The following is a 25,468-nucleotide window of genomic DNA, read 5'->3' as shown; positions in this document are numbered from 1 at the left end:
CCAACTTGCTTTTTAGGAAATCATGCGTGGGGTTTCGGGCCAGTTTCAAGCGAATGAGGCTTCAATTAGCGTAATGGCAGCGAGCGTGATGGAACGCTGGGAAAAGGAGCGCAATTAAACGCCAATAAAGACGCCATTAAGGGAGGAGGAGCCAGGAGTACTTTGAATGGGTAGCGATGATGCTTTAGGCATTCAATCATCTGCACGTCATCGCTTTGCGACTTTGAAATATGGATGATGCGCTAGTCCCGCTTAATGCCACAAGAGGGCGGCAAAGCCCCACATGGAGCGCCTCAACTCACCTGAAGGTGGCAGCGTGGGATGGCTTGAGGCACCGATGTCTCACGAGCTTGTTTTTTTGTTTGAGCCCGCAGTAGGAAGTGCTCACCCTCGACTGGGCCATCGTCCATTTTATGCAACAAATTTTAACAAATGCATTTACCACATTATTGTGTTCCCCAAGAATAAAACAGCATGTTTGATGCTATTCATCTGAAACAACTACAAAAAAATGCATCCACAAGAACTAAAGTATCTCAGCAGCACCTGGAGGGATTAAAAATTTCTACAATCCTGGAGACTCCAAGTGCACAGTAGAATGGATATAAAGCTAAAAAAGTGCATTTTGCATGATATGTCTCCTTTTTTTCCCAGTTTTCAACTTGTTTTGTTCAAGGCACAACCATTATAACCAAGAAGAAACTCGAGGACCCACTGCTTTGGCGGAATATTTTATTTTGCATTGAAGGAGCATAGACCTATACAGGCCTCCCACAACGCACGCGTGTGCGTGCCGGCTAATGACAAAACGATAAGAGAGCGCGCTGCCGATTGGCTCATTGGCATGCGGCAGCTGACATTTTCTCGCTCAGGTGGCTGACATCAAGGTTAATATGTGGACCACGCACCAAAGACTAGCTCCAATATGCACACTCACGCACACAAAAACTCAGCTAAATCATTCTCTCTCACGCAGACGCAGGAACGCACGCACGCGAATATCTGGCCCAGATTATATATTCCCTTGCATTGATTTCTAATCATTCAAATGTTATTGATGTGCTTTCTGCCGCATGAGGTTCTCACCGCAGCCACCGGAGGGCGCTGCAGCCACTGCAAATTTAATAAAGTAAAATTAAAATCACTTATTCTGTAAGAAGATATGCTTTGGTTTATTTGCAATGACAGATTGAATCTACGCAACTTTTAATCGTTCTTACCGAATTCCGAAAGAAGACACTTTAAATTCCAAATAAAAAACATTTACACCCCTCACTTAGGTTTTCGATGTGAAATTTTGCGATAAAAGTGCGTGGCTTCGGTTTACTAGTAATTGGATGGCTGTCTGAGTAGTTGAGTGGAATGAGAAAATAAGAAGAAAGACAACTCAATGGTTGGTGGAAAGGAGGTTTAATTTGTGTCAAAGCGCCATCATCCTCGTCACAAAAAAAAGATATCGCCGTGTCGCTAGGTGGCGCCGCGGAGTCACCGATAGGGAACGCGGTCGTCCAGAGTTGCAAGGTCGTGATTATCGTCGCCATGGTTACCTGGCAGGAGGTCGCTATTCGCACCATGCGGACGTAGAAAAAGTCCCGCGATGGCAAAATCAACAAAATAGAAAAGACGAGGCTGGTCCTTCCCCAAAACGTCCCGTTCAAAAGTCACCAGTTATTCCTTGTCCAGTTAAGATATTCGGGAACAAACGTAGACAAGAAGATTGGAACTACATTACCCAGGATGCGCACGGGTTCCGCGGAATTCAAGTCAAGTGAGGGAATAACAGCAAGTGGAAGAAGAGCAGCACGGGGCTTCCTTCAACTTTTTGGTATTCGGGGACATTTCAGGCTTGCTTTGTTTGGTTTTTATCTCCTCCTCCTCACAACAACAACAACAACAAAACGCTCCAGAATACGCGTTGTGAAAATCAATCAACCAATCCGAGGAAAGATTCAACCAAAGCCGCGTACAAAGTCAGCAACCTACAAAAATGTGCACGCAAATGTTCCACTTTTTTTTTTTTTTGCTTAGCGTTTTGTGAACTTAATTACCCAGACAAAAATACCTGAGAGAAAAATGACCAAAAGGTATTTGTTTTTTTTTCCCCTGTAATATCTTGTCTATCACAACTCGAATCACAAAGTTCAAGCATATATCATATACACATACTATTTATTTATATTTTACATACAGTACAGTATATGCATGTATGTGGATACACACACATATGTACTGTATGTATGTAGTGAGAGTCAAAGAGTATGAGGAGGGAGCAGCCATCATGGCTGGAAAGCTTTGAAGGTTACACCTGGAAGTCCACACACGCCTTCATCCAGACACAAACACAAGAGAAACTCCAACACAAAAAAAAGGGAGGGGGGGCATTTGTGTGCGTGCGTGAGGTGAAGAAGCGTTTCAGATCAGCACCATCAAAGTCCAAAACAACACCATGTACGTGTGTTTGTATCTGTAGTGTGTGTGCGTGCATAAATGTTGAGGGGAGGAATAAACGGCAAAGGTGCCGAGCCAAAGTGTGCGACGCTGCCAAAAGAATTGACTAGCACACTTAAAAAAAAAAAAGAAAAACCTAACGAGCATCTGATCCCCCAAACTCCCTCTCAGCTCTCACATTGGTTCCTAAGCCCCGCCTCTTGCACCATATGAAATCCCTGATTGGACAAGATACATTCCGTTCTGCCTCTGTTCTCGGACGACCGGTCGCGGCCCCTCCCCGGTCGATGCCCGCTATAAAAAATCTAGAAAAGTCCTGCTGGCCTGCATGGTCGTAGAAAAATAGACACGGCCGTCCCGCCCCGCCCCACCCGGCTTCCTCTTTGTCCGCTTGAAAAATAGACGAGACGATTGGACGTCGCATGGCGGACGTGTGGAAAGTGAAATGGCCACGCGCCGGATAGAGCAAAAAGACAGCATGACGTTGCCACATAGCGGTTCCACTAAAGTGCTGCAGTCGTTAGGTCAAACGGTCGCCATCCTCTGCCACCCTAGCAGATGGAGTGAGGTGCTCGAAACAGAGGCAAGCCGGTGCGTGCCGCATCGCGGTGCAACAAGACGTGGACGCAATGCAATGTTGCCACTTAGCCAGGCCGCATAGCGCCGGCTCCTCCTAATCTTCGCCACAAGTGTTGCTGTTGCTAAATTGATTGGTCGCCGGGCAGCTCCTTGGAAAATCGAGTTTGACACAAAAGAACATGACACGATTGGACGCAGTGCGGATTTTCAGGGTGCTAAAAACATACGATGCCCAGTGCCGCATATCGTGACGGCATAGCAAGGGCGCATCACATCGGAGGCGTGATCACGTCAAAGAGTTTCCACGAAAGCTGTTGTTGTTATGATGAATGGTCGCCACTTGAAAACAGACTCTGCCACAAGAAAAATGCCCCATCAGGTGCAGAACGTTGACCGTGAGGGAACTCTGGATCGTTAATGCGGGAGGTCACGACGGTGCTGCGCAAAAAAAGCTACCGCAGCATAGCCTTGAAGTGTTGTGGAGCGTCGTCGGATAGAACGGGGGCGGGGGGATCACACCTGTGCGGAAAGTCCTGACGGATGGCACGGTCAAAGAAGCGAGAAGATACGGGCGTCGCATAGCGTTTGGTCCCGTCCATTAAAGTGCTGCTGCTGTTTCTGGCTTGTCTGCTCACCGTCCCCAGCGGCGGCGGGCGGGTGGCGCTTACAGGTCGCCGTGACGACTCTCGTACTTGTTGATGATGTTCCGGCAGCGTCCGAGCTCCTTCCGCATGTCGGCCACCTCCAGGCGCAGGGCGGCGTTCTCGCGCTCCAGGAAGGCGGCCCGCACCGAGATCTGGTTCTCCTTCAGGCGACGCGCATCACGTGAGCGCTTGGCCGCCTCGTTGTTCTTCACACGACGGCACCAGTACCTCTCGTCCTGGAGGGAGGGGTAGCGCGGTATGTGGGGGAGTGGGGGGAGATGGCGGGAGGAGCGTTAGTCACGTGATGATGGGGGAGGAGGAGGAGCAAAGAGTTGATGCTAATGTCTATCAAGTTGTTTGTCTATCATCTACCCTTTTATAGATCACCCCTCCATCATTCCATCCATCCATCCATCCATCCATCCATCCATCCATCCATCCATCCATCCATCCATCCATCCATCCATCCATCCATCGTGAGACTTGTAGTACCTTCTGCTCGTTGGGCACCAGCATCTTGCGGGCCTTCTTGATCATGGGCTGTGGTTTGAGCTCCTCGTCGCTGAAGCGGTGCCGGCGTGGGTCGAAGGCCTCCTGGCCCGGCACACTGGACAGAGCCACGTCGGCCGGGTCGGGGTCAAAGTTCACTTGCACGTCGCCGCCGCCACCGGCCGTCGACGACCCCGCCGGTCCAGGCGGGCCGCCGGAGGGGGGTGATGCGTCCTGGGTTGCCACTTGAGCGCCTGGAGGAGGAGGAGAAGGAGGGTGAAATGTGATGGTTGACTTGGCATTTAAAAAAAATGTCCGTTCCAACCACTAGATGTCGCCAGAGTCACATTGTGCTCAAGTCACAAATCAGGTGCAGCTTTCAACGTCCTTACTTGCTACCGCTAGGTGGAGTCAGAATACCAATGTGGCATTATGTTGACGTCATTGAGTTTTATATTGATGCATAATTGCTGATCACAGGATTCTAAAAATGATTAATTCAACTAATATTATTCTTTGCCTTTCTCGTTCTATGATACAGACAGACAGATATGATTCTATTTGATATGGATGTATTTAGTGATTTTATTTTATATTCTGCTCTTCTAACATTCACTTTCAATCTGAATTTTATTTGAATTGAATAATAATGAATATAGGGTTATAGTTGGTTTGATATTTCTTCAATATATGTCATTGCTTTGGGTTTTTGTCCAACTCCATAACCACCACTGGATGTCGCCAAAATCACAATCAAGCTTCCCTTTCCACTTTTCCTTTCACTTCAATTCCCAACACTCGAGGCCCCAAAATTTTAAAAAATCTAAACATTTTTTTTTAAAAGATCCAATTTTGTGTCAAATTTGTCACCTTGACATCTGGAAAAAGATGCTGACTGTGCACATTTTGGACAAATGACAGAGCGACGGGCGTCATTCCGGGGGCGCCGCACCAGTGCTGCAGGTTGGCAATGAAGGCCGTCGTTACAGCAAACAACGATGCGACGCCCCCGCTCCGCTTTGGAATCAATGTTGTCATGGCAACCGTCCCCCCCACCGCTGATGTGAGTGCTCCGAAGGCACCTGTGGGTGTGGGCGCGCGCGCGCGTGCTGACAGCATCCCACCCGCCTGCACGCGCGTGCCACCTCCGCACGCTTGCCGCCCCATCTGTTTGTCTGTGCGTCATTCTCATCTTCCGCCCTCCTCCCCCTCCACGCAATCAAAAGCAATGTGAACTGACGTTTGACTTTTGTGTGGACAAGTCTAACTCACTTCTTCTAGTATTGTGATTTCTTGACTTTTGAACTGAAGACAAGCGTGTGTGTACTTTTTTGCCAGCTGCAACATGGGCGCATGCACACGCGCAGGTGACATGCCTCATGTCAACACAGTTATGTCATCAACACGCTTGCAGACACGCCGGCCCCCTTGCCCCTCCCCGCTCGACTCCTTCCTTCCTTCCTCCCTCTGTCAAGGCAGCCTTAAAGTGGGCTCACTTCAGGACTGAGAGGCAAAAAGTGACATCTGCCAAGCCAACAATGACACCGAGCTGAAAATTCTCAAATCAAGTCTTAGTTGACACAAACTCCAAGTGAATTTCTTTCACACATCATTTTTTGATCGTAAAACGGAATCCATCTGGAGCCCGAGTAGGTCATGTGCCAAGCCGAGCCGGCTTGCCTTGCCCCCCCTCCTTGCTCGCTCCTCCTGGCCGGCTCCCTGCAGCGGCACGTGACGCAGCGACTGCACATGGCCCGAGCGTGTGAGCACACATTTCAAAACATGCAAAGCAAACTCGCCTCCCTCGCCTCCTCCCCGCGCAGTCAGCGCGCCTTAACTCTTGCCTGACTGGCTGAGTTAAAAAACAAACAAATCAAAAACGAAATCCTGTGCAAACGCCATCGTGACTACTACTTAACACGCGGACAGTCAGGCTGCTGTTCGCATACACATTGCATCCATCCACCCGTCTCGCTGCCTATTATGAACGTCACCTCTGTCTTGCTCTCGGCGTAGTAAAGCCAGCAAGCAAGTGAGCAAGCGCGACTTCACTTCTGGCTCGATGCTTCAGATTGAGCTCCGTCACGTGTTCACGGTACACACAAGCGCACACGCAGGCGCTGCACAGATGAGAGCGCATTAAGGCAAGCATAGCTGCATACGCAGAAAGCCGATGCTAATATGCATCCTCTGAGTTGCTGCGGCACATTTGGCTTTGGATTCGATTTGGCCTTGCAGTCGCTCAAAAAACTATTGCTAAATGGGAGAGTATGTGAATGAGTGGCAAATGCGCAGGGCTTGAAATTTGTAATTCCCACTAATCAGCACTAGGTGGCGCTTTCACTGGGCCTGAACTACAAATTGAGTTAGCCTAATCATTTTTTGGAAAGATTTCTATCCATACTTGTATTGATACCGACGCCATCCCAGACCGCTGCGACTTGACTTACCATGGAGACACTCAGGTCCTCCCATCAAGCCTTGCTGCTGAGGCGGCAGCGTTTGGACGCTCTCCAGTCCCAGCAAGGAGGATGAGGACGACGTAGAGGACACCGAGGACGAAGATGGCGAAGGAGAGCTGGGCGGGCACTGAGAGCTCTGACTAGGCACTGCCGATTGGGAGCTCTGATTGTACATAAAATAAAGACAGGGTCAATGTTGACGTGTCCTTGCCCCATTCAGTCCTGTCCTGTCGCTACCTGCGAGGGGATCTGGGCGCTGGCGGAGCTGGTTCCGTTTCCGTGCATGCCCATTCCGTTTTCAGTCAGGAACTCCTCCAGGTCCATGTACTGCAGCTGGAACAGGCCGCCGTCGCACGGCAGCGTCCGCTCCCACAACAGTGGTCCCAGGAATGCTGACTGGGAATTGGGCCGCAGAGCTCCTGAGCCCGGGCCACCGCTGCCCGGGCCGCCGGGCCCACCGCCGCCGCTGCCCAATCCCAACGAGTTCTCATCCGAGTCCAGAGGTTTGTCTTTATCTGCCCGGAAGGAAAATGTGTCTCCGGTTATCATTTGAGCACAGCTCTACATCAGCACAATGCGACGTTAGCGCAGGGTGGCGCGGCAGAGGACGGCTTCAAAGAACTTGGGGGCTTGAGCCTCTTCACCGAAGACCAATCAAGCGTCTGTCGGTATGAATGTGAGCGGGAATGCGCATTTCTGCCACTGGCTTGCGACCGGTCCGAGCGGATTCCCAACACAGCCAAAGGGCAGCGCGTGCAAGTGCAGGACCGAACACACGCATACGGACGGCCGAGGTCCACAGGGAGCTAATAGAATGCTGTGGCGGCAGTTCATTTCAGGGCAAGAAAGAGAAAAAACACCAGAGCGGCCGCCACATTGAGACTCGACCGGACTCGACTGGTCGCACGCTCTTGCATTTCCCATCTCTGCTCCTTTAAAAGAGTGAGCGAGACGGCGCGCATGCACGAGCAGGCCCTCGCGCGCAAGTTCCCGCACGCTCACCTTTGATCTCGCAGCAGTCTTTGACGCCTCGCTGGTCAGCCTTGACGGGCAGCTGCAGGAGCGACTTGAGATTGGTCATGGAGGTCAGGTGGCCGCCTGGGGGGCCGCTCGACGCACCGTTGGGAGCCCCGAACTGGGGGCTGGCCCCTGCAGGGAGCTCCGGCGGGGGTGGCAGCAGCAGCTGAGCCAGAGGCCGAGACATAACGTCCGACCACCGGAGAGAGGGGTCTGCTGTTCAAAACCAAAAGTATCCAATTGGTGCGTCGTCCGGTAGGTGCGCGTGCGAGCGGCAGGTGCGTGCGTGGGTGGCAGCAGCAGCAGACGACAACGAAGAGGCCTGCTTATCTCCTAAACTGCCCCATGGCTGCCGAGACCCCCCTCGGGGGCTCGCCTCCACCCCCTCCTCTTCCTCCGTCCCCGCCGAGTGCGCGCTGGATCCCGGGAACGCGCGGCCAATCAGGCGCCCCTGCACACGCCAAAGTGCACGCAAGAACAAGAGCGGCCAAAGTCCTCGAGGGGCTCGAAAAAGACACCAAGTGAAAATATGTCAACATAAGATGACAAGAATGAAAAGAAAAGGATAATCCAAGGGAGCGTCACTGCGTCACACAGAAGATGCCGCTCTCATGCAGGTCCGATGCGCTCTCACGCTCTCTCGCAGTCAGCTGGAACCAACACGGGCCGTTCTTGTGACGCCACAGATCACGGGGAAGCTGCTTTGAATACGACGGCCACGCCCCCTCACTGCATTCAGGCTCTGGCAAAAGATGGGAAATAACGAATAGAAAGCAAGTCACTTTCCAAATGCTCCAGTTGGGATTTCTTTGTGTGTGTTAGCTGTTTTGATCTAAAAAAAAAAAAAAAAAAGGGGGGGGGGGGGGGGGGGCCTCGAGTTAAATTAGGACAGGTCACAGTGTTTGATGCTATTATTTTATTGTAATAATTTTGTGACCCGCAGTTTAGTAGGCTAACAAGCTGTAGTAAAAACATGTTAGCTTGTTACTTGATTTATGTCTTTATTGCTCAAGAATTTATGATATGGTCGGTTGACATGGTTAATTGATTGAAAAAATACACTACACTTCAAATTTTTATTTTTAATCTCATCTAACAGCTCATTTGGGTCATCATTCCAGATAAAAAAAGTTTTGCTTGTGCAGCACTGGTCCAAACACATAGTCACCTTCTCATTTGTTTGTTAGTTAGTTTATTTGTTTTGGGTGAAAGCTTTTTTTCCCAACGAGTGTAAAGGCAACGCAAGGTTTCCGGAAGCCAACGGAGCATCAGGCCACGCCCTCATTCGGAAGCCCTTCCGTGATGGGTTGATAACGCACCTCGCCCCACCCACTGAAAACACACATGGCTCACGCTCAAATGACCAAATTTTGTGTATCCAAATTCACATTGTAAAACATGCGCGCGCACGTACTCACTCATAGTAACACTCATGAACAGACGAAAAGCCACACCCACGCACACTCAATGCATATCTCTGCATATCTATCATATCGCAGATACAAACAAAACTCCACACAAAACAACACAACTACGCTAAACACAAAAACACACGCAAAGTGATACACGCCCAAACAACGCAAACCCATGTGATACCCGCAGTTCACACCAAAACGTCCCCCCACTCGTGTTTCTGAACAGAGGACAGCCTCCACGCACAACGTGAGAGGCCTGAAGTGAACACGCTCGCTTCTTACGTCACATTGTGTGAGAGGAGTGCACGAAAACAACCGCCCTCGCCATGTTGGATTGGACAATGGACGCCCTTCGGTCCACTTACTCACCCAGTCAGACGCCGACGCGCGTTCACGTGGGAGCAGAAGCAGAAAACTGCGCGCGCACACGCCGCTCGTCATTTGTTCTCCCGCCAAGTGCGAGCAGGGGGATCACGTGTCGGTCGCACGCGCCGAGCGGCCTCGCGCCGATTGGCTGAAAGTAGGTCACTCCCGAAGGCTCTACCTGCCTCCCCATTGGCGGAAAATAGGTCACGGGCCCCGCCCACAGTGTTCCCCATGCACGTGACTGAGCGAGGAAGCCTTCAAAACAGAACCGGGAGCACAATCATAATGTTTGACAGCAGCTTTCGTACGCTCTTTGTAGATTTTATTCCGTGTACAAAAATATTTACTCATGCATTGAATGACAATTTGTTATTTTTATATGCAACAAATTAATATGTCTGTCAATACATCGGTTACAGCTTCTACGTCATATATTCCTAATTGACGTTGTTTGGCGTAATTGTGGGAATTAATTTTTCAATAAAGTAATACGAGTATTGGTTTAAAAAAGTGTTGTGCTACACTGCATTTTGGGAATACCAACCAATTTCCTAGAAAGACTGAACACCTACATAAGCAGCTGCCGTCACTGGATAAGAAAGTACGATTCGGAAAAGAAAAAAATCGTGCACACGCGAACGCGCGGGCACAACCGCCAGCATTTCATTACCATCAGCTGTTCGTTGTCTTCTTCTTGAGGACGAGAACCTGTCAAGTAAATGTGACGGAATGAAATGGCGCTATCCTGCGGCCAATATTTGGCATTGCAGACTTTTCCGCTTTAAAAAGAAAACGTTCCCAAGTTTCAAATATTTTTTTAATTTGAGGGATTTTCAACAAGTCACTTTTTATGCAAAGAAAAGAATAGTCATTTAGTAACAACAATAATAATAATAATAATAATAATACACATTTTAGTTGTACAGAAATAAAATGAAAGAAAAAATATGCAAAGTTGAACATTGTGAACAGGATCTATATTATAAACTATGCGTGCACGCTCGAGTTACAAAAATTGTCGCACGGAAGGAAGGAAAAGAATAAACAGGTGTATGCAGAATGAACCCCACCCCCCACCCCGACCAGTTTCGCCCTGTACCCCGACCTCAACCCTGTTGCCCCACCCTCACAATACAGACACTGATAGAAGAGGATAACTGGGGAGTAAAAAACGGCAAGTTGTCAAGATATAATAAAATAGAATCGGGAATTATTTCAACAATACACTCCGGATTATTTCTACACAAACGCTTTTCTGGTAAAAAGTCCACCTTTTGCTTTTGTACTGGTGTGTTGACCAAAACTTTTCAGTCATGTCGCCTATGTTTTCATTTTCTCAACAAACAATAATAAGGCATCTTAACTGTGCTGGAAAGTCGGGGGGATTTCATGACGACAGCGGCACATGGCCGTAAAAACAAACAAACAAACAAACAAACAAACAACAAAAGAAACAAATGTGCACAAAACAAAATAGTGTTTGCATGGAACAGAGACAGCCAGTGAGTGCGCATTGGCCTTCTGCCTGACTGTGAGTGGATTGTGTGTGTGTGTGTGTCTGTGTGTGTCTGTGCGCGTGCATGTGTGTGTGCGAGTGCGTGTGTGTGTGTGCGTGTGTGTGTGTGTGTGTGTGTGTGTGTGTGTGTGTGTGTGTGTGTGCAGGCGCGTGCACGTCTTGTCTCCATGTGTGAAGGTTGCAGGTGGAGCGTGACGAGGTGCTCGTGTGTCTTGGCAGAAGGTTGCGGAGGCATGAGGAGCCCCTTCCTCAGATTTCTTGTCCCTTTTGATAAAAAATCACCAGCTCGTTGCAAAAAGAAACGGACGGGGGGGGGGACTAAGCTAAGTTACAGATGAGTGAAGTTCTTAGTGAGCATACTCGGTCAAAACCGAGGACCTCTCTTGCGGGACCTGAGCCGGCGACAGGGGCGTCCGGGCCGGCGAGTGGTCGCCGGCGGACAAGGGAGAGCCCACCGGCTTGCTGTCAGCCCGGCGGGCCCCCAGAGCGGGCGTCCGGCGGCACGACAACTTGTGTCGTTCCAAGAGCCGCTGGTTCCAGAAGCGGCGTCGACATTTGTGGCAGCGGAAGGTGGCGTGCTGGAGGTGGCGCCCGCGGTGGCGGAGGGCCTTGAGGAGGCTGCCACTGCGCCGGGTGCACACAAGGCAGCGCAGGCGGGCGCGGCGCCCCGACATCGCCGGCGGGTGCCGCAGGGCGCGGTGCAGCAGCAGGAAGCCCCTGCGGGTATAGGTGGCGCCGGGGCAGACGGGGCAGGGGAAGCGCTTGATGGCCACATCCATGGACAGCAGCCCGCTGACTTTGACTGCACCCCCGGACCAGGACTTGACTGCCAACAGTCCGCCGCGCACCCTCAGCTGTGCCAGGAGCTTCTTCTTGTTAATTTGGGCCAGCATTCGGCCCCGCCTCTTCCTCAGGAGCAACAGCTTCCTGCGCGTTTCCCTGCTGAGCGGCACGCCCACCAACTTGCCGTCCCGCATGATGCTGTGGATCACCACCCGTTTCTTCTTCTTGCGCACTTTTCCGCTCGCGTCCAGCTGTTTTCTGGGGCGATAGTGAAACGGCTGCTGGGACACTTGCTCCGGCGCAGGCGGCGGCGGGGGGGCGGAGTCGCTTAGGTGTTGCGCGTGAGCCGAGCCGGCATAGCCGGCGTCGTAGAAGGCGGGCGAGTAGCCGGGCGTGTGCAACTGCTCCACCCGCTGGCCGTTGCGGTCGATGCCGTGCTGCGAGAGCTTGTGGCGCACCAGGCTGTTGGAGTAGGCAAAAGACTTGCCGCAAACCTGGCAGCGGAAGGACTTCTCCAGGCCCGCGCCACCGCCGTGTACCGTCTGCTGGTGCGCCGTCAGGTGGAAATAATGGCGGAAGGATTTCCAGCACACGGTGCAGGTGTAGAGCCTCTGCGAAGGGGTCCCGGACGTGGGAGACTTGTCCTCTTGCGGGCAAGACGAGAAGAAGTCTGAGGTTCCCTGGTTGGCCACCTGGCCGATGGCGGCAGCAGCGGCGGCTCCTTTGATTCTTCTGCCCTGGTTGTCGATCTCACCTCTGCGGTGCAGCTTGCCGTGCCTGACGAGGCTCTGGGCATAGGCAAACATTTTCCCGCACAGGTTGCACTTGTAGTTCTTCTGGCCCGAGTGCACAGTCAGATGTTTGGTGAGGTGGAAAGGTTCCCGGAACATTTTGCCACAGATGTCGCAGGCGTGCGGCTTCTCGCCCGTGTGGACCCGATTGTGGCGACGCAGCGTCTCGGCCCGCCGGAAGCGCTTGCCGCACAGCTGACAGCCGTACGGTCGCTCCGAGCCATCGCCGGGCGGCGCCGGACTCCGTCGCCTCCTGACGAGGCCGTCGGGGTCTCGCTTCTCTCTGGGCTTGCGGGGCCGCCGGGGCTTGGCTTGCGGCTGGCCGTGGTGCGACAAGGGCACGGTGGAGCCGTTGATACCCGGCGAGGACGTCGGGCCGCCCAGGTTACCGAAGCCCAAACCACCCAGCAGCCCCCCGATGATGTCCCTTCTTTCTCCGTCCCTGCCTTCCGTGTTGATGTCGCAGGAGGCGGCGGCAGCGGCGGCAATAGCCGACATGGCGCTGCTGGTGACCTCATCCTCAGAATCGTCCAACAGAGAGGAGAGAGGAAGGTGCGGTGTCGGCTGCTGCTGCTGGTGGTGGTGGTGTGGCGGCGGCGGCTGCTGACTCTGCGGGTGCGGGTGAAGGGTCGGCGCTAAAGGGGCCTTCCGAAGGGTCGGGTTGCTCATGTCCCCGGCAAGCGCGGCGTCCGGCGAATAGAGCGACGACGCCTGCGAACGTCTGTAGTCGTCGTCATAGGACACCTGGCCGGGGTAGCGGTTTCTCGAGTAGTCGCCAGCGTATTTATCGTCAAGAACGACGGCGTTGTGATCCGAATGACGCATTTTTCCACCACCGCCTGTGTTGCCGGCTGAGCTGCCGGCGGTGCTGCGGTTCTTGGAGCTCCGGGGGGGTTTTCCGCAGGAACCCGAGGCGGCATGGTTGAGGAGGGAGGTGCTCTCGCGGAAGCAGCGTCCGCAGGCCGGGCAGCGGAAGGGCTTCTCGTCGTGGATCTTCTCGTGGCGGGTGAGTGACTCGCGCCGGTTGAAGGACTTTTGGCAAATGTTGCAGATGAAGGGGCGGTTCTCAGAGTGCGTGACGCTGTGTTGGATCAGGTGCCCGCGTTTCTTGAATTTCTTCCCGCAGTCACCACAGCAGAAGATCCTCTCGGGGCTCGGCGACGTGTGGTTAGACCTCCTGCCGTGGGCGTCAGGCGTCAGGCCGTGGCTGCGTAGGTGCCGCCGCAAGCTGGAGAGATGCGTGAAGGCTTTCCCGCACTCTCCGCAGTGGTAGAGGGATTCGGCTTCTGCTTGGCCCGTTTCGCTCCGACTGCGCTTTTCTCTGGATTTGGGCCCTTGCCGGTCGCCGTCTTCCGGCACGGAAGCAGATGCGGACGGGGCAGACGAGGATGACGAGGAGGAGGAGACGGCGGAAGACGATGGGTGTTGTGACGGCGACGAGAGCAGAGACGATTGCTGCCGCTCGCTCATTTCGACGCCTCCGGAAGCCCCTCCCGCCAGACCCGAAGCTGACGAATTGTGCCGATGGCTGCCAGAACTGCCGTGAGCGTGAGTCTCCGCCTTCCTTTGCGGCAGGTATCCCGCCATGGCTTTTTTCCGCCGGCTCCCGCCACTGCCACCGGAGGAGGCCTCCCCCGATTTGGTGCCGTCGTCTTTGGGGAGAGACAAGTGAAGGGGCAGGGGCAGGGGGAGGCCCGCCTCCTGCTGCATGAGGGAAGCAATCTGATTGGACGACAGGACGGGAATGCTCTGAAAATCAAAACCCCCCAGGGGTGCCGGCTGGGGGGCCGGGTGCAGCGGGTGGGGGTGGTGCGTGTGACCATGGGGGTGAGATAAGGCGTGCGGAGTCAGCTGCTGCTGCTGCTGCTGCGGAGCTTGCGATGCCGAGTGGCCGTGGGAGGAGTGCAGGGCAGGGGGAGGGGCCAAGGACGAGTTGGACTCGGCGGAGCCCTGGCCAAGACCCAGACCCAAGTGGTTGTGAGTCCCCTGCTGGACCAGGAACTGCTCCAGGCCACTATTGGCGGGGACTCCCGAAAGGAAGTACTGGTTGGCTGCCAGCATGCAGCTGAACTGCTGGTGGAGGCTGCGGGGGTCCGACTGGTGGCCCACGAGGGGCACCGGCGTGCCGCCGGGGGGGTTGCCGGAGGCAGACGCGGAGGTGGAGGTAGATGAGGAGGAGGACGAGGGTCCGGAGGAGGGCTGCGGCACCGACAGACCGGGATGCAGAGGTGGAGGCGGTGGGGCCGGGAGGACCCCGGCCCCGCCGGTGGCGGCGCTGCCCCCAAAGTCAAAGCGTCCCATTCCCGAGTGCAGCTGCTCCTGTGCTAGCGCCGCTTCGGCCGGATGGAAAGGTCGCAGGAACTGAGGATAGCCCGACGAGGAGCCGCCGCCCCCGCCGCTTAGCTTGCTTGACTTCCTGGAGCTGTGACTCGACGACGATGTTGACGAAGATGACGACTGACTCTGGTGCGAGATGGATGTGGGAGGGGCGCTCATCTTGGCGAAGAGGGAGGAAGAGTCGGCAAAGGCATTGCCGCGGGAGGCGGGCAAGCTCCCCAAGCCGAGGCCGGACAGCAGACCACCGGACGTGTCTGCGGGCGCCTGGTGCTGCTGCTGAAGCTGCTGCTGATGTTGAAGCTGCACCTGCTGCTGGTGGCTCAGCTGACGGTCCAAGCCCAAACCCTTGAACTGATGCGCCTGGTGGCCGCTCAGCATCTCCAGGATCTCCATGGGGTACTTGCTGAACTGGAACATCTCCCAAGCTGGCCACGGCCCAGAGGTCCCGGGGTCAGAATAGTCCACGCTTATCCACAGATCAATTTCTCATTTATGCCGGCGAGGAGACCGCCTGGGGGGAGAAATGTGGTCCTGCCCGCCTTTGGGGTCCTGCAAGATGGAGAAGAGTCAATGGGGTCATGTGGTAGAATGCCATCTTCCCTCTGCATGTCCGATGAGGGACAAGCAAAATCACGTTACGGCAACAGACAAATCTAAATTTGGGCCGTCACTAACAATTTCTTTCATAATCAATCAAGCAAACTGTACCAATTACTCAGTGATTTGGACCACACGTATCTTAATTTCCATCGCTTCATTTAAAACCTGTGGTTTCAAATGCACAAACAAATCCAAATGAGAATTCAAAACCGGCGCTTGCAAGTCTCTCACTTTGATAAGACGTGACAACAACAGCAGCATGAAACAGGCTCAGGCTTCTTTTGCCACTGTCAATCACGACAAGCTGTCACTCAAACTAGCATCACTGACAGCATCGCTATTTAGTTAGCATATTTTGTTATTTTGCTTGTTGTTGCTGACATCAACACAACTATGACTCTCCGCAGGCATGTGCGTGTGTCTTACCTGCTTTGTGACGCTCGGCAGGGGGTGACCGAGCTTGATTTTGGGGGTGACGACTTGGCTCGGCTCTCAGCTTGTTGGAGTCGCCTCCATCAGCAAGCGGGCAGCGAGCTAAACGTGGACCAAACAGAACAACATGAGAGTTCGGACGGCCAGTTACATGGACAGGTTGCGTGCCGGCTCAGTTAATAAACGTACAACTCCGCGGAATGAGTAGAAAACCGCAACAAAGCGAGAGAAAAAGTGGACAATCTGCGATGCTAACAGTTTAGCCAAGAGGCTAGCTTCTGACTAGCTCAATGCTAACGGACGAGGTAACCTTAAAGACAAAAAGTACTTACTTGTTAGAAATAATAACCACGATAAATAAATACAAATAATAGCAGCATCCTCACCTCCAAATGCTCGAGTAAAAACGGGTCCAACATAAGCGCTGTCTGGTTTGTCCCGCCCGGTATAGCTCAGCCAAGCTAACCGAGCTGAGCTAGGCCTGTTTGGCGAATGGTCGGAGCCGGTGCGGCCCGCTCGCCATTGTCACCGCCGCCTCGTTTCCACCTTTTGGCCGCCTCAGGTGCTCCTGCTCGCCGCGGCGGGTGTGGGGGGTGCGGGGATGGGGGGGGAGGCTGCTCGCCTGGCTCTCCACCCCGCGTCGTTACTCGCTCGCTCTCGCTCGCCCCCCACCTTCTCGGTGGGTCGGAGCCCCGAAGTGGTCGCTTCCTGTACGGATCGCGCGCAGGTTCCGGCCCGGGTACAACAAGGCCGCGGGTGTCCGGCCACGACCACCGCCCCGCTTTCACGTGCCTGCCAAATAGTGCGCCACTCGTCGGTTCGGCGCGCGTGCACGTTGGGCTTGTTGACATCGCGCGCGCGTGCGTGCCGCTTCAGAGCAATAAATCAATCCTTGTTTTACGCGACACGCGTGAGATTGTGTGGCTTGCACTTGACACGAGCCGTTTGTTTTGTGTGCATGTGTTTAATGTTGTAATTCTGGGTTCTACATGAAGTGGTGACCGCTGTGTTGCTGGAGACCAGTCCATTGTTTGTCCAGTCTTGGCATGTGAAGCATTCCCTTTTGGATGGCCCCCAACATGTTTAGTTGATGGGATCCAGGAGTGAGCTTGATGACCTCCTACCCATATGTCCCCTGAAATTGACCAGTCTCCCCGGTGACCAATCCAGGGCCTAGGCTGTCCCTCACCCAAAGTCAGCTGGGCCAGACAAATAGGATGAATTGAAGCCGATGAGAACAAAGTTTTGAAAGGATTTATTTGTCATTGTCAAACATAATGATTTGTACAAAGAAGAAGGGGGGGGGCTGTGAGGTCTTTCTTTGTCCCGTAAGGACAACATTGGACGTGATGTCCTAAATAGTCATTTACAATTTGAGGTATGCAGAGAAACTTACAAAGATTATATGGCCGTGATTTCCACGCACACGAGTGCACGATTCACAGAGATGTCTTTTCAGGTTTTCTGAGGAGGACAAATAAGAGGGCTCAAGTGGCTTTGGTCGATGATAACAGTGATTGATCCTCTTTTGACACTCTTTGCAAAATTACTCTGAGGCTCGGCCTCCCAAGGAGGAGTAACGCGCCCTATGACATCATCAATGTGACATCATCCGTTTTGGAGTTGAGAATGGGCTACATCAGCAAATCAAAGGCTGTTTATTGCAGTGCGTCACAAGCCCAAAGGCGGCCGTTTGCGAGGCCAGATCTGACGCCTTGCTCCACGACACCCTTTCGGATTCTTTTAGCTGCTGATTTTCTTTTTGCCACAGGAAACGACCTCATTTTCAAACGACGGATGGCGGAACAATTCAACGGCCTTCCCTCAGCGCTTTGTGTTTAAAGGGTTAAAATGGCACGTCGTCCGACACAATTTACAAGTCAAGCCCGTTGCTGTGCTCGGGCAACGCTTGTTTCACGCATCCTGTCAAAAGAACAAAAACAGGCAGCGGGCCCGTATGACAACAAGCGACATCATCAAACTCAAGAAAGCAAAGTGGCGCCCTCTTCCAGACACCGTCTTTCATCACACCAAGTGATGGTCATCCCATCCTTGTTTCTACTTCCTGGTTTTAAAATTACCGGCATGCTCTAGAAAATGTAGTTTTCCTCCATTTTGTGGGATTATACGTTTGGGATTTTGTTCGCCTTTGTGGAGCAGAAGGTCGAACAGCAAATGGGAACCAGATGGGAGCGCGTTGGTTTCGGCCTTGGAAAATAAATTGGCCTTGGAAAAGACGCAAGTCTTGCAAACCCACAGGCGGACCATGTGCCCCCCCCCAAAGGTCATCACTTGTTGCGTGTGTATAGCCCTTAGCGTCATTAGCATCCGAGTCTCGGCGCTCGGCATTTTTGCAGGATGTGGCTCGAGTCTAGGCCCGTTGGCCAAAACACTGGCGAGCTTTTTGGCTATTCACAACGTGCCGTCGGGAAGACGAGCAATTACGCGAGTCGAGGTGCAGACGAAAATTGAATTGAAAAAAAGGAAACAAACGGCCCAAAATAAAGTTGTGTCTCGAGATACGAGTCATTTGTTCCGCGGCCGCGCTCGCATCTCAAAGCATCTTCCGCAAAGTCACTTTTGGATGGCTTTGAAAGCTCAAAACTTGATCTGGAAGCTAAAAAAATGCTGTCACAAAGTCCAACGAGATGGCAAAGACATATTTTGTCCAAGGAAGTTTCTTTTTTCACAAACCTTGGAATGAAGGAGAACGCAAATGAGAGCTCCCTTCCATTCTTTTCCTCCTCCATCCCGCCTTCTTCGATTTCCTCTCCCGGCCGTCTTACAAGGTCAGTCCTGATTTCTTGCTCTTTTGGGCTCCTTTGGACACCATAAGAGGCAAAAACGCTCTCTGACCTTACGCGTTTAAACTTCTCGTGTGTGTGCGTGTGTGAGTGTGTTCTTCTTACGTTCGGCAAACATGGACGGCATACCGGCGTCATGCAAATGCATTCTTCCCCCAAGCTCACACTGTGACCTCGTTCTTACTGGCAGTCCTCAGGGCGCCGGCGCCCGGGATGAAGTGGAGCTGCTCCAAGGTGTTCTGCCGCTTGCCGGCGAAGGCGGCGCGTCGGGCGGACGGGCGGCTCTCCCAGCCGCCCGGCGTGGGGTGCGAGTTCATCTTTACCATGTGGTGGCGCTCCATGGACGGCGTACCACAGATGTTCTGCTGCGACTGCGCCTTGTGCTGGTGGCTCAGGCGACCCACAGTGGGCATGGCGCCGCCGCCGGCCCCTTCAGCCATCAGGCCCATGGCCAGCAGCTGGTCCTCAAGCCGCTCGGAGGACAGCAGGAGACGCTCGTGGGACCTGCCGACGTTAGTTGGGGTCTTAATAAAATCTTTGACTCTGCGTGTCAGTGAGTGGGCGTGTCACCTGCGTAGCAGCGTCTGCGAGTCGACGCCCCTCCCGCCGGCCCCCATTGGGTTTCTGTAGTAGCGCTGCTGCTGGTTGTTGAGGAGGCGCGACAGCGTGTTGCCCTCGCCCAGCGCCAGTAGCTGATCCTGCGAGCGAACGCGGCGCGGCGGCCGCTCCAAACCGAAGCTGTCTCCAACGTAGCGTGCGGGCAGCGGGTAAGGGTTAGGTGTGGAGGGGGGCTCGTAGGGGTGGGGCCGCCAGCCGTCGAGCGGCAGCGTGCCCCGCGACCAGCCCGTCACGTAGTCGCCCGCCAGTGGCAGCTGGTGCTGCGACGAGTAGAAGGATGGCGGCGCGTTGGCCGAGCGCCGCTTGGCCGAGCGGTAGCCAGGATACTCGTCCCACTCACGCTCTGGGACGAAAAAAAAAAAATCAGACATGCCCTACAATTGCAAAAGCGAAAAAGGTGCGCACACACTCCCGGACCCACAAAGACAAAGTGAGCCGGCGGCCACCTCACCGAGCTTCTTGAGCGAGCTGTATCTGGTGATTTCGGGCTTGACGGTGGCTTCGTAGGAGGGCGGCAGCTGCGCCAGGTTGTGAAAGGAGTGCGAGAAGGAGGCGTGACTGGGGCCACGCCAAAGCTCGCCGCCCATCACGCCGCCGCGGCTGCTGATGAGTTTTGGGCCCGATGACAGTTGTGGTGTGCTCATGTTGTTCATGCGCCCGCCTCGCTCTGGAGACACACAAAACACACGGGTTAGTACATGGCTGCATGTCGTCTCCCTGCCGACAGCAAAAAAAAAAAAAAAAGTCCCGCAATTACCAGCTCTCATCTGGTATTGGCAACCCTCATCCCCCACCACCTCTCATTCGTGCTCACGCAGCGACAAACCAACAGCACATCCACGCACACGCAATGACCGAGCGACGCGAGCATCGGCAAGATCTCCGCACTTAGGCTCTCGGAGAGTGTTCGGCGTCAATGCGCGTACGCCGAAACACTCTGGCCCTCACATGCGCACTCCGCAACACGCACCCACACACTGACATCCAAACATAAAGTGACACAAACAAACAATCACAAACATCGCACGCTCGCGTTACGATTCTTGTTTTGCAAACAAAGAGACGAAGCCGACTGCAAAAAGCAGCACGAGTATCGAGCTGCGGTCCGATCAATAGTGACAAAAATGATCTGAACGCTTTTATGTAAGAGCAGCAGTGCGGAGGTTGCCTGCGCGCATTTGCAACCTGGACACTCGTTTTTATTACATCACGCACGCACATTAAGACGCAAGCGGCCACTCACTGCGGTTGTCCTTGCTCTGCGGGACGGGCGTGTAGACTTTTTTGGGCAGGCGTCCGTCGGAGACGATCGACATGTTGTTCCTGTCTCCTGGACTGGACTGGTGACGCAGGATGTCCACCAACGACCTGTCACAAGCAGACAGACGCCGTAAGCCAATGGGGATCTTTTGGCTTCGGAAGCGGCATCTCACCTTGGCACGTTGGCGTCTCGGTTGCGCGGGCGCCGCGCCACCTTGGCGAAGCCAATCCGTACGCCCACGGCCGCCACCAGCGTAAAGGAGATCACGCCGCCGATCACGTAGGCCGTGCTGTCCGGACCACACGAGAAAACACGTGATGCATAAATCTGTCCCGTCCTGTTGCGACCGGTCGTAGATGTCCGTCCGTCCGTCCCCACCTGCTGTTCTGCTGCCGGAGCGTCTCAAAGTCCGGGTCGGGCTTGTTATCGGCGAGCACGGTGACGGGCACCAGCGGTTCGGCCCAGTCGGGCGACTTGTAGTTGGTGCAGGAGTCCTGGTCCAGACGCCTGCGCTGGTGGTCGCAGCAGAAGCGGTAGTGGCAGGTGCCGCAGCAGTAGATGTAGCTTCCCTTGGAGCAGTTGAAGGTGCTGTCAAAGTGGCCCATCACGTCAAAGTAGCCTCTGCAAAAGCGCATAGTCCTTTAAGACTAGTCACGCTCGGGACTCCGTCAACGGCAGAGAATTCAAACATAAATACGTGTGGTTATCATTATGCGTGCCATGTGACGTTCCAGTCTTGTATCTCTAAGCTAATAAGAGCTAATGTGCTTTTTCGGCACTTTGGCAAACATCCGCCGTGCCACGACTGAGCAGTCGCTAGGCAACAGGACGACGCCTCCGCAAACAAGCGGCGGCGTCCCACACCTTGCCATATCCTACCTGCACACGTCCACGTCGACCAGCTGCCTGGGGGGCGGGGCCACCTGGGCGGCGCCCAGCGGGGGCTTGAGGGCGTCAGCCGTCACGTTCCTGGGCAACATGGTCTGGGGGAGGGGCTTGGGGGGTGGCGGGGGGCTGTCGTCGTCCTCCGCCGCCTTGTAGCCCCTGAGGAGGAAGAGGGTGGCGCGCTTGTCGGACGGCGGGGCGGGAGGCGGCTGCCTGACATCGTTATCGGCAGTTACCGTGGAAACAGCAAGGCAGGAGAGAAGCAGCAGGGAGCAGCAAGATATCCCCGCTGAAATTGTGGCTTTCATCGTCGTGTTGATGCGTTATAAAAAGACAAAACGGGGTGTTGCGGGACGACTTCTAAAAAGTAGCAAAGTTTGGATCTGGCACCTGAATGTAAACGTCAATGCGTGCTCGTGTAAACGCAGCTTGTTGCTAGGCGGCCCGTTTAAACCCCTTGAAACGTAAACTCGTCACCGTCCAAGCGGGAGCACAAAATGGACGGAAGGAGGTGGAGTGTAAACATCGAGTGTTGTGCGTAAACTTTGCTTCGGCGCTAGCTTCAAGTAAAAGTTGAGGAAGCCAAGCCGCAAGCGGATGACCAGCAGCTGGAGGAACCTCAAGGCAAATGCGTGATAGATAGAAAGCCTCACGGGGAGCCACGGAACCCGAGAGGAGGAGCGTGGAGGCGGTTCCGATGCAACCCCAGAGGTGGAGGTTGGGGGAAGGGGGAGGGGCGGCCTCGGGGAGGGGCGGCCTCGGGGAGGGGCGGCCTAAGTGCGAAAGTGGCCCTTGCGCGACGAGTGTCTCTGCTCTGAATTGAGCTGGCGCCAGCAGAAGAGAACGGGACGACGCGCTTCCGCCCGCACACCGGACATGAACGGGCCCGGACTCATCCGTCAGCCGAGAGGAGGGGGAAGGGGCGTGGCCCGGAAGCGGCTGGCAAGGCTTCGGCCTCGGGGGCTGAGCGCTTATGGCTTCATCCACAGGTGGACGCCAGGTCTGCGCTGGGGTGTAAAGGGATTCCAGTCCGCCTCTGGAAGAAGACCAGGAGGCTGCTCCACCGTCCCCCGATGAGGTTAGGCAAAGTGGCCAAAGCTCAGACAGCTTCACAATTTTTTTGCTTCTTGTTGACGCGACGGTGACTTTGGCGCCGGAGTTTGCTTTTGGACATATGTAAATTCTCCGGGACGCTCACGGTCTCTTCCACCTTCTCCCCGCACTGCAAGACAGAGATGGCATTTATGTGACATGGCACCATTCCGAGATCAAGATGAAAATCAGTCGTTCTTATTGCCGCAAAACGGCTCCGGTCCACCAGGTGGCAGGATGCACGCAAGATCATTCATCAGCAACTATTGTTTTTTTGCTGCCGGTGCTTCAAGATACGCTTGGAGAAGTTCAGCACCCAAAAAAAGACAAAATCATCTAGCTCATTTTTGCAGTTTAGCTGCGGCATTCCCAGCATTTCCCACAATGCACTTGACCCGCCCACGCCGCGCGGGCGGCTGGCCGCTTCTTGACTCGACTCCGACGTGGGCGCAAAAAAAAAACAACGTGCTCGTCCTCGCCAACGCTCGCTCCTGCCTTGTGATGACTATCAAAATAAAAGAAGTTAGGCAAACAACTACAACAACCAGTGACCAGCAAAGTCAAAGGAGGGGTGAGACTATCAATGCAGCAACTATTCACGCTATCTTTCGAATGTAAATGGCAATAAATGTTTTCTATTTCTATCAGAAACAGCACACCAAAGTATTTGTCACTTTCCCCTGGCTCTCCTCAAGGGTCAAGGGTCAACCTGAGCCTATCCCAGCTGACTTGGAACGAGAGAACACCCTGGACTGGTCGCTAGCCAATTGACCGCTCGCACTGCCATTCTCACCTGTGGGACACCTTGCTATTCAAATCAAGCTAACGTGCTAACACAAAACGATATTGCGGTTGTATGTGTTTGTCTGTATGTGTGTGTGTAAGCGTCACATCATTATCATGGATGTTGCGATGAGTTTAGGTGCACATGACCAACTGGCAGCTGGAGGCACCTCATTTCATCCCATAACACACGGGCACGCGCACGCGCACACACAAGCAGCAGCTGTCGAGAGACGAGGTGATCAAGCACTTGTTTTGCAGCGTGCTGCATTCACGTGCAGTGCAAGTAAAGTGTGTGCGTGTGAACGTATGCTTGCGGCAGTACGTGTGTCTTTTGTCTCTCCATGCGCGTGCACACAGACCCTTACAAGGTGCGCGCGTCCTGCATGTGTGCGTCTGCAGTATTGAGCCAAGATGGAGGTTTGTTGCATTGTGCCGAGGCGGCGTTCGCGCGTGCACGAAAAAAGGCGCTCTGCGCGCGTGTGGCTGCAACACTGCAGCAGCACAATCACCCTCCCCCCCCAAAAAAAAACATTCTCTCCCCTACCGCACCCGTTTTTTTTTTTTGCACCAAGCTAAGACATTATGTTACATCTCCTCACCCGTTTGCTGCATGGCAGAGTAGCCCGGGGGTGGGGGGGACAGGTGTCATTGAAGAGGACGTACGTACGCACCTGTCGTGTTGAAGCGTGGCGCGTGGAAGAAACCGCGTCGAGGTTGTGCCGTCCATTTGTCGTGCAAGCCTCTTGGCAGAAAATAAACAAAACAGAACGTATAAAAAGCAGGTGGTTCGGTGCACGCTCGTGCAGTGCGGTCCGGACGGCTTTCTGCCCGCCGCTGCACCTCTCGTCCGTCCGTCCGCCGCCTCGCAGCTTGTTTTTTTTTTTTTGCCCACGTTCGACTTGTTCAAGTGGCGCCAATCGGCCAATCAGCGCGCAAGCTCTCGTCGGGCTGCGAGCTGATTGGCCGGGACGCGTCCTGGGGGAAAGCAAAAGGACACAATCAAGATGAAGACTTGTTCGAGTCAAACACATTAGCCACACTAACAACCTGGACTCCGTTAGAAAAAAATACCGAATAATGCATATCATCTAAAAAAAAAAGAACACATAGAATATAATTTTCAAATTGCATAGGCAGCCAATGGGGAAAAAAGCATTCGTTGGCCACTCAACATGCAGCAATTATCTGAAGGCAAGACAATTTCTTTTGCCACAATTAAAATGTTCGTTTACAAGCCAATCATGTCAATCGATCAATCAACAACATGTAACGTTAAGCACAAATGACGAGTCTGCTTTGATAGCATCACAAAAAGGCACTTTTTTTGCCGGACCCAAAAAGCTGTCATCAGTTACCATGACGACGGTGGCGGCCCGCTCATCCGACATGTTAATTACCAATCGTTTTGTTTTTCTGCCTTTCTACCCAAAGATGTTAGTAGGCGTAACTGAAAAAAAGTTGTCCTCAATTCATGAGCAAAGTCTGCACGTACCTGGAAAATGTAGTGAAGTTGCCTAAGGGAGTATTTTCTTAGCAGCATTGTGACGACACGAGAGCGCAGGTGGAAGCGCAGGCGGCCATCCGGCCCACGTTTGACCCGCTAGCCTTCCTCCTGCTAGCGTCGTCATGGCAACGCACGTGAAGCAACTGCGCTCAAGGCGGCTACGGATAACGCGCGGAGCCCACCGCGGCGCTGACTTGAAGCCACCGGCGACCACCTTACGTTGCCACTCGCCAAAACCGGCCTAACTCGGATGGCCGTTTTTTTCCCCCCGAAACCAAGAAATCTGTGCGTTAATCTCATTGACTATATCCATACAAAAAATGCACCTGCAGCAACAACAAAAACACCCTACAGTCATGAAAACCAAAATGGCGGTGGGTGCGGGTTGGACCAGAAGCTTTTAGCGCCATGCTTGTCCATACCAAGTTAGCGAACGTCAATGCTGAGCAAGCGGCACGCTGGCCTGCAAAGCGGCCGCGTCAACAAATTCAAAACGCAAAAACTCGCTTCATTCATAAACATCAGCAGCGTCCGCCGCATTCCGCGAGTCGCAACTTGACGCGACGATCTAAAGTCAGCCAGCGAAAGGAGTGTTCAATTTCGTCGTAAACAACAATTGTAGTTTTCAAATGGTGGAGG

The 25,468-nt window shown here is 53.7% G+C and overlaps 4 protein-coding genes across 5 annotated transcripts in view; 1 reads left to right on the top strand and 3 right to left on the bottom strand.

Annotated features, from left to right (window-relative positions):
* Positions 1-25,468, top strand: part of LOC119130207 (fibrinogen C domain-containing protein 1-like) — a 559,732-nt gene that overhangs the window by 168,461 nt on the left and 365,803 nt on the right. The gene's annotated exons all lie outside the window — the stretch shown is intronic.
* Positions 1,394-9,567, bottom strand: dbpa (D site albumin promoter binding protein a). Its single transcript, XM_037264113.1, has 6 exons — positions 9,424-9,567; positions 7,625-8,381; positions 6,860-7,137; positions 6,611-6,785; positions 4,164-4,414; positions 1,394-3,907 (listed from the first exon to the last, which is right to left on the bottom strand). Exons 2-6 carry the CDS (start codon positions 7,824-7,826, stop codon positions 3,692-3,694), a joined length of 1,122 nt encoding a protein of 373 aa, XP_037120008.1. The 5' UTR covers positions 7,827-8,381; positions 9,424-9,567; the 3' UTR covers positions 1,394-3,691.
* LOC119130125 (sal-like protein 3) lies at positions 10,220-16,703 on the bottom strand. 2 transcript variants are annotated; one of them, XM_037263768.1, is made up of 3 exons: positions 16,266-16,703; positions 15,874-15,981; positions 10,220-15,449 (listed from the first exon to the last, which is right to left on the bottom strand). In XM_037263768.1, the coding sequence occupies exon 3, from the start codon at positions 15,262-15,264 to the stop codon at positions 11,284-11,286; it is 3,981 nt and encodes a 1,326-aa protein (XP_037119663.1). In that variant the 5' UTR covers positions 15,265-15,449; positions 15,874-15,981; positions 16,266-16,703; the 3' UTR covers positions 10,220-11,283. The 2 variants fall into 2 exon arrangements, with proteins under 2 accessions (XP_037119663.1, XP_037119662.1); XM_037263767.1 differs by having other exon boundaries at positions 10,220-15,396.
* On the bottom strand, positions 18,761-24,200 carry LOC119130206 (protein shisa-7-like). The gene is made up of 8 exons (XM_037263940.1): positions 23,997-24,200; positions 21,442-22,669; positions 20,941-21,183; positions 20,735-20,851; positions 20,545-20,669; positions 19,753-19,968; positions 19,254-19,644; positions 18,761-19,187 (listed from the first exon to the last, which is right to left on the bottom strand). Exons 2-8 carry the CDS (start codon positions 21,753-21,755, stop codon positions 18,845-18,847), a joined length of 1,749 nt encoding a protein of 582 aa, XP_037119835.1. The 5' UTR covers positions 21,756-22,669; positions 23,997-24,200; the 3' UTR covers positions 18,761-18,844.

The sequence above is a fragment of the Syngnathus acus genome, chromosome 11, assembly GCF_901709675.1.
Source record: "Syngnathus acus chromosome 11, fSynAcu1.2, whole genome shotgun sequence".
In the NCBI taxonomy this organism is placed as follows: domain Eukaryota; kingdom Metazoa; phylum Chordata; class Actinopteri; order Syngnathiformes; family Syngnathidae; genus Syngnathus; species Syngnathus acus.
Note: the sequence above shows the minus strand (reverse complement) of the source record. Positions and strands in the feature narration are given on the sequence as shown.